At 56.5% G+C, this 6,984-nt stretch overlaps 1 protein-coding gene across 2 annotated transcripts; it reads right to left on the bottom strand.

Annotated features, from left to right (window-relative positions):
- Nucleotides 1-981: 981 nt before the first annotated feature.
- Nucleotides 982-2,856, bottom strand: HELT (helt bHLH transcription factor; the record flags this gene model as incomplete). 2 transcript variants are annotated; one of them, XM_082680563.1, is made up of 4 exons in its annotated part: nucleotides 982-1,481; nucleotides 1,916-2,012; nucleotides 2,287-2,391; nucleotides 2,830-2,856. In XM_082680563.1, 4 exons carry the CDS (start codon nucleotides 2,854-2,856, stop codon nucleotides 982-984), a joined length of 729 nt encoding a protein of 242 aa, XP_082536689.1. The 2 variants fall into 2 exon arrangements, with proteins under 2 accessions (XP_082536689.1, XP_082536690.1); XM_082680564.1 differs by having other exon boundaries at nucleotides 982-1,478.
- Nucleotides 2,857-6,984: the final 4,128 nt, after the last annotated feature.

The following is a 6,984-nucleotide window of genomic DNA, read 5'->3' as shown; positions in this document are numbered from 1 at the left end:
AGCGAGGAGGTTAAAATCCCCCTCCCCCAGGAAAAGGTGGAGAAGCCTTTCTCAGCAGGCCCAAGAACCCAGCGTCTCAACGCCGCACCAGTGGCCGGATGTGGGTGTGGGCAGAGGGAACAATCCTTTCGGGGGAGCACGTCTCCCAACCCGGTCGCTGGCGGCCTCTCACCAGGTTGCCCAGCGGCCCCTAAGCTGAGCTGATTTGTGCGCCAAAGGCAACTCCAGTTTCCCGAACCCTTCGGTGCCGACGAGTAGTTGTCATTCGAAGATAAACTTCATCGTCTGTTGTTTCTAAGCCACACTCGGAAGCTACCTCCTCTACATATTTTTTTACCAGACAGGTTGAGGCCGTAAACCTAGTCACGCATCCCGGTGGTCTGAGTTTCGGCGCGCTCCAGACCAGCGGGCATGTGGTGCGCGCGTGTCCGGGGCCTCGTCGGGTTAGGGAAGGGCGCCCAGGTCGGAACTGGCGAAAGTCCGCCAAAGCCTGCTTGGGGAGGGTCCTTCGATTTGTATTTTCTGAGAGCTGAGGGCCCTGTTCCTCGAGTCTGCCCTTCCCCCAGGCAAATGCCCAAGGTGCGCCCGAGGCACGTGCGGGTCTGGAGCCCCGGGGGAAACACGAATCCAGCCTGGAAGCCACCCCTCCACTTAGCCTCCCCGCCTCCTCAGACACCGCAGCGACCCGCCCCCTTCCCCACCCAGACTATTGAGGGCCGTCACCTTGGCCCCTATCAGCCTTGCGCCCGAGACACCTCGGAGGGGGTGGGTTTTGGAAGAGCAGAAGGTAACAAGAAATCCATCTTTCTGGTACCTTCAGAAAACGTTTATTGCCAAGGGGGAGATCCTTCAGAAGACTCTTTCGCTTTTGGCCTTCCCCCACCCAGCTCTTTTGTTGGCACCGTATTTACACTTGTACAATATACAGTATTTCTCCCAGGCAGCGCCCGAAGCGCAAAGAAATCTGCGGGCGAGTCGGCGTCAGAGCACCGCGGGGTGCTGGGGCGTGTGCAGGTTAAGGGCGTTGGGGTGGGCGTGGCCGATCAGGTTGAGGTAATGCCGGTCCAGGCCCTGCACGGGCGTCAGGAAGGGGCTGTGCTGCTGCGCAGGGCTCGGAAGAGGCACGGGCGCGCTGGGCAGGTAGGGCAGCGCCGGGCTGCGGGCCGCGCCGTGTGGCCAGGGGAAGGACCCCGGGGCCGCGCCCTGCGGGAACACGGACGCCTCACCAGGGCTATGGCCTGCGAACTCGGGCCCCGCTGGGTGCAGCTGATAAGAGAAATCCGGCTCCGGGAGCGAACCCAGCGGCTGGAAGGCGGGCTCGGCGCCCAAGCGGGCCTTGGACTGCAAAAAGGCGAGGATGCGCGCGTACTTGGTGTCCTTGGTCTCCATCCTCTCGACGGTGGTGAGGTAATGCACCAGGTTCTTCATGCACTCGTGGTAGCCGTAGTGGAAGTAGTTGGCAAACTCCGCTAGCAGTTCTGCTGGAGGGGCGAGAAAAACCGTAGAAAGAAAAAAACTGTGAGCGCCCTTTCCGACCGGGAGTGCGAGGCGGGGGCCAAGCACCTCCCATCACGTTTCCTGGCCGGAGTTTCCGTTGGACGCCCGCCCTCTCCTCTTGTTACTCTGGAGACTGGAAAAACGCCAACTAGCGACTTCCTTTTCCTTAAGAGTCTGACCCCACCCTCCCCACCTGAGAGGAGGCCGCGGAACCTGTATCCCCAGACACCTGTGCTCCAGTCCCCCTAGCTTTCACAGGAGTCCGCTCCCACCTCCACCCCGCCCCCGCCCCCGCTCCGGCAGCATCCAGAGAGCGAGAGACCTCTAGCGAGCGCCGTTTCACTCCCACTCCCGCCCCCAGGTCTCCGTGTGGCGCACGGTCCCTGTCCAGGTTCCCCTTTGCGCAACCCGCGCCCACCTTTTTCCCTTCCCCGGGGAAAATCAGCGGAGTGCAGAGCTCTCAGGTACTGAACGGTCATCTCGAGGATCTCCGCCTTCTCCAGCTTCCCGGAACTCTGCAAAAGGAGGAAGGGCTCCTCGAAGCGGCCCAGCGGGTGCCGGCCAACCCGGGCAGGCTGGGTGCAAGGTTTTATCCGGAGAGGACCAGCGAGTGGGGCGCTGCTGTGGATCTGCGCGAGGGCCGCCCGGGGCTCACTCAGCGCTCAGGCACCCGGGAAGGGAGCCCACACGTGCAAGGCCCTCTCAGGCTCCAAACTCCCGGCATCACTGCCGAGACTGGCGGCAGAGGATCCCCAGCGCCAGCACCGTTTTCTCGGCCGCCGACGTTACCTGCTTCGCCAGGGCCATGGGCACCGTCTTGCCCAGCTCGTTCAAACAGCGGTTAATCCGGTCTCTCCTCCGCTTTTCTATCACTTTGTGGGAAACGGGTGTTCTCTGCGAACAGAGGTTTGTACGTTTAGGATGGCTTTGCCCAGAGAGTCGTGAAAGGCACGGCTGGCACAGCTGTCTCCCAGCCCTCAACGCTGCCCAGGGACTCGCCCCAGGCCCCTGTCCCTCCACAGTGGGTCACATAAGCTCTGCCTTCTCACACCCGCGCTGGTGCGCTCCCTTTCCAGCGTCCGCTGGGCCACACCGCCGTGCTGAGCACCAGGGCAGTGGGGAGGTGGCCACCAGCCTCCAGGCGTGGGCTCCTCCCTGACTGAGGCGTCCCCTTCCTCTATCCTCATCCCCTTCCCAAACCACTCAGGATTCCTCTCCAGGAGAAGTCCCGTGTGATAATGTCCCTGCCCGTCGGTCCAGCCAGGTGGTGCTGCGGGCGTCAGACGCCCCCACCCTGTTGGCGCAAGAGCCATCTGGGCTCAGCCGACTCACTTTGCGTTCCTTGAGCTTTCCTGACATTCTGGTCAGTACGCGCCCTCGGGAGAGGCGGTGGCGCGAGGCACCCGTCCACTTTTCGCCTCGTGTGCCTCCTCGAGTGTCCCAGGTAGACTGCAGCCTCCCAACTACCAGGGGCTGCCTTATAAAGCGGTCATCCAGGGCTCCAAGTGCATTCACGACTTGAATTATTCCATAGGATTAGGGGAGCTGCGTTTGGGGGATGCATGCATTCAAGATCAGTTTTTTTTTTTTTTAAAGTTAAGAAAAAAAAATTAGCAGCCGAGGGGGGCGAGCTGGGGGCAGATCAGCTTTGTTAATCCACGTGGCCCTTCAAAGGACACGTGACCGGCGGGGGAATAACATTAGCATGGCAACAGCCGGGGCGGGAAGGAGGCGGTAAACCTGCGCCGGCGGACGAGCGAGCGCAGGGGCGCAGCGGCCGCGGGCGCCGGGGGGCGAGGACCCTCACAAAACAGTGTCGCCTCCTTTAGTCCCACCGCTGAGTCTCACACGATTGCCTGTTTACAAATCCCAGCAAGCCCGCAGTCTCAGCGCCGAGTGCGTTTTAAAGCCTGTCCAGAGTCATTAAAGTAATTAAGTAAGCCTTTAATAGGCTGTTCCGCCGGGTTCAAGGGAGAGCTCTTGGAGACGGAGGCGCCCCGTTTGTTCCCAGGCTTTTCTCACACGACTTGGTGACACGTCCATCTCCCCCCTTTTTGTTTACACCGCTTTATTTGTCCGGACATCCCGGCAGGTGTGGGGCTGCGGCGGGCACAAGAGGCTCCCGCCTCGCCTCGCCCCTCCCGCAGGTCTTTGGCACGCGACGCTCCCCCCTACTCCCTGACCACATCGCCGCCTTTCTTTTCTCCCCCCCTCGGGCTCTCTCTTCGCGGGGGGAAGAGGCTCAATTTGTAGCCTATTATCCTATAAGGAAAATGTCCATTGAAAAGTATGAATAGTTTCATTGGGCTAAATTTTAATAATGCCAGAGGGTGGGGGAGGAAAGACAGGCAGGCGTGTGTGTGAGTGTGTGTGCGTGTGTGTGTGTGTGTGTGTGTGAGGGGGGTGGTGGGAGGATTGGGGGGGCAACACGGAGAAGAGTGGGCTGAGAAGAAAAGGGGGAATGCAGCTGGCCCAGGCGAGCATTATGCGACGTCACCTGCGAGAGGGGGCGCCTACAGACCCCTATTCATTTGCCTAATTTTGGTCAATTTAACAAACTTCAGGAGAAATTATTGTGGCTTTGTCAGAGAGGGTGAAGCCTTCTGATCGAATTAACAGCATGTTTTGATCCGGTAAATGTCATTAGAAAGGGAGAAACAATCGCGCTTAGAGGGCTCTAAGTAATGCGCCCAAGTGGAGACGCCAAAGCGCACGGCTCACAAAGGGAGCAAGTAGCTGCCACAGGGAACTTTTGTACCCGCCCATCGCCCAAGTTTTGACACAAAAAGGCATTATTTCATACTTGAATACGTTTAATCCAACGATTGTCTATTTTCTGCAAACATATTTTCACAGCATTGTTAACTTTTTATGTCTCCCTTTCGCGGGCGCCTTAAAGTTTGGGGGCGGGAGAGCGCAGACACTTTGGGCATCAATATTTGTCACTGAAAAGGGCTCCGTGAAGTTAGGGAGGTTGATCTCTTTTTTATGGTTTTAGAGAGCGAATATATCGGGGGAGGAGGAGGGAGGGAAGGCACGAACCGAAAGGAGGGAGGAAATTTGCAGGGCTGGCGCGAGGGGCAGGAGGGGGGCGGCGGCGGCTGGGAGCTCTGCTCCGCCTGCGCCTCTGCGGGCAGCCGGGCCCAGCAGCCGGGGGCCTCCTCCCCGACCGCCAGGCCTCGCTGGCACTTGCTGCGCCGGAACCCGAGTTCTGGGGGCTCCAGCCTTGCGGGCTGTGCGTGGGGGCCAGGTTTCTTGCAGATGGAAACTGTAAAAATGCTTTTTGTTCTATGACCTGCTCCGGAGCCGCTGAGCTCTCACCTTTTTCTAATCTGTTGCATTTGAGAACAACCGAGACCTCTCCTGACACATCTTTCCCTCCCTCTCTGCTCCCCACCTTGCCTAAACTCTCTCTCCTCTGCTGGACTACGGCAGGGCCCGCGCTCTCCCTTTGGGTGTCGTTAGTCCTTGGCAGAGGTGGCTGGGGGGGAGCCCTGCTCTCCAGTGGCACCTAGGGGGCTCCTAGGGCGCAGAGGCGGGCCTGGCGGGCCGGGCCTCGGGGACGCGAGCAGCCCACCTGCTGCAGTCTGGGAGGTGTGGGGCTCGGTCCGCACCACGCACCCCTAGGGTGTCCTCCCCGTCATACTCTCAGTCTCCTCTTGACGTTTCTTTTCTACTTCACGCTGGATTGGGCACGACCCGCACCCTCCCGCAGGTTGCTCTGCCAGCCGCCGGTGCCCTCTCAGAGGTTGTCGATTTCAGTATATTCACTCGCACACAAGGGGATTAAACACGAACCCTTATCATCCAAATTAACTAACGTGAATGGGTAAAAGGGAGCGCGCACACTTCTCACCCCTATCCCCTTTTTAAGCCAGCGGACTAGGAGTTGATCCTCTTACAGCTGGTGTTAACCGCCAGCTGCGGGCACCTTCCACGGGCCAAACTTCATTCTGTGCAAACTGTTTAATTTCCCGTGTTTGCTTGGGAGCTGGGCTCCAGATCTTGCCCAGGGCTGCAAGTCCCCTCGTATGGCTTGGGGGAGGGGCCCAAATGAAGGTGGGGAAGTGAGGGGAAGTGGGGTGGAGAGGTGGCCATCCTCACCAGGTCCTCTGGGTCTGCAGCCCTTTCTGGAAGGCTGGGAAAGCCTTTTCCCATTCAGGTGAGGGGAAGGGTGTGTTTTATTTTTGTCTTCCCGGCAGGAAGGCTTGAATCACACTGCCAGAAAGGGGGTGCTGGGACCCTCACAGTCATCGTCCCTTTACTCCTACTTCCCAGGATGGTGATAAAGTGTTCCCTGATGGTGACCGAGTTTCCACTCAAAATGAGAGCAGAATAATGAAGAGCTCTGGTCCCTGGAGCCAAACAGTCGTTCAAATTCCAGCTCCACCACATACCAGCTGGGTGAGGCTTCAGGCTGTTCACTGAATCCTGCCGTGCCTCAGTTTCCTCCTCTGTAAATTGGAGATAATTACTGTATCTACCAGGTCACAAGGTGGCCACTGGGATGAAGGAAGTAAACATGGGCAGAGCACCTAAAAGAAGGCTTACCTACTCAATGAATTGTTTTACTTTGCCTGGAAATCACTTCTACAGTGGTTCTCACATAGTGGTGTTTTGTGGGGTTTGTGCTGTTGTGTGATATTTTCATTCATTTCATAGTTTTTCCCATTGCTGAGAAAGCTTCACTCTCCATAAAAAAGCCCCAGTATTTGGCCTGAGGTTTGTTAAATCGACCCAAATTAGGCAAATGATGGGGGGCCTTTAGATGCTCCCTCGCACAGGTGACATCACCTGGTGCTTGGTGGCCAGCAGTGTCTCCCATGGGGTGTGAGGCTGAAAAAAGCCTCCAAGTTCAGAAGCCCCTCAACTCAACAGCATGACCATTTCAAGTGATTCAAACATTAGCATCCAAATCAAAGGAAAACTAGGAAGTAAGACTACTTAGAAATTAGACGATGCTAATTCAATAGTAGTCTGTACTTAGACTCCTGGCATCTGAAGACCTTTGTTGGAGAATACAGCAATCATAAACAGAAAATGTTTATTATTGTTAATATTATTATTTTTACTTTAAAAAAATGTTTTAGCTACATAGATTTGACATACAGCTTCCAAACACTGAAAAATTGACTCTTTTGTGTTTCTTTCCAACTCTAGAAACTGAGGGTTTATGGGCTTGGGAAGGGGAAGGGGTAATGAATGGAAAGAAAACAAATCTAGTGGGTATTTGGTCATTTCAGCCAAATTGCTCTAAGACGAAGTGTTCTGGGTGATTTCAAATCTCTCCCTCTTCCTCCCATCTTAATACACAGACTTTGTAGATTCATTAGTGGGCCTGGGGATTTTATCAAGTGGGGAAATGTGAGGAGTCTTGTCAGAGAGTGGAGAAAACACAGCGGTAGCTGACTCTCCTGTACTTCTGAAGTACCAGGAGGTCAAGGCACAAAGAGAACCCACGTTGGGCTCTATTTCTGAAGCGAATAG

The sequence above is a fragment of the Grampus griseus genome, assembly GCF_964374135.1.
Source record: "Grampus griseus genome assembly, chromosome: 21".
NCBI lineage: Eukaryota > Metazoa > Chordata > Mammalia > Artiodactyla > Delphinidae > Grampus > Grampus griseus.
Note: the sequence above shows the minus strand (reverse complement) of the source record. Positions and strands in the feature narration are given on the sequence as shown.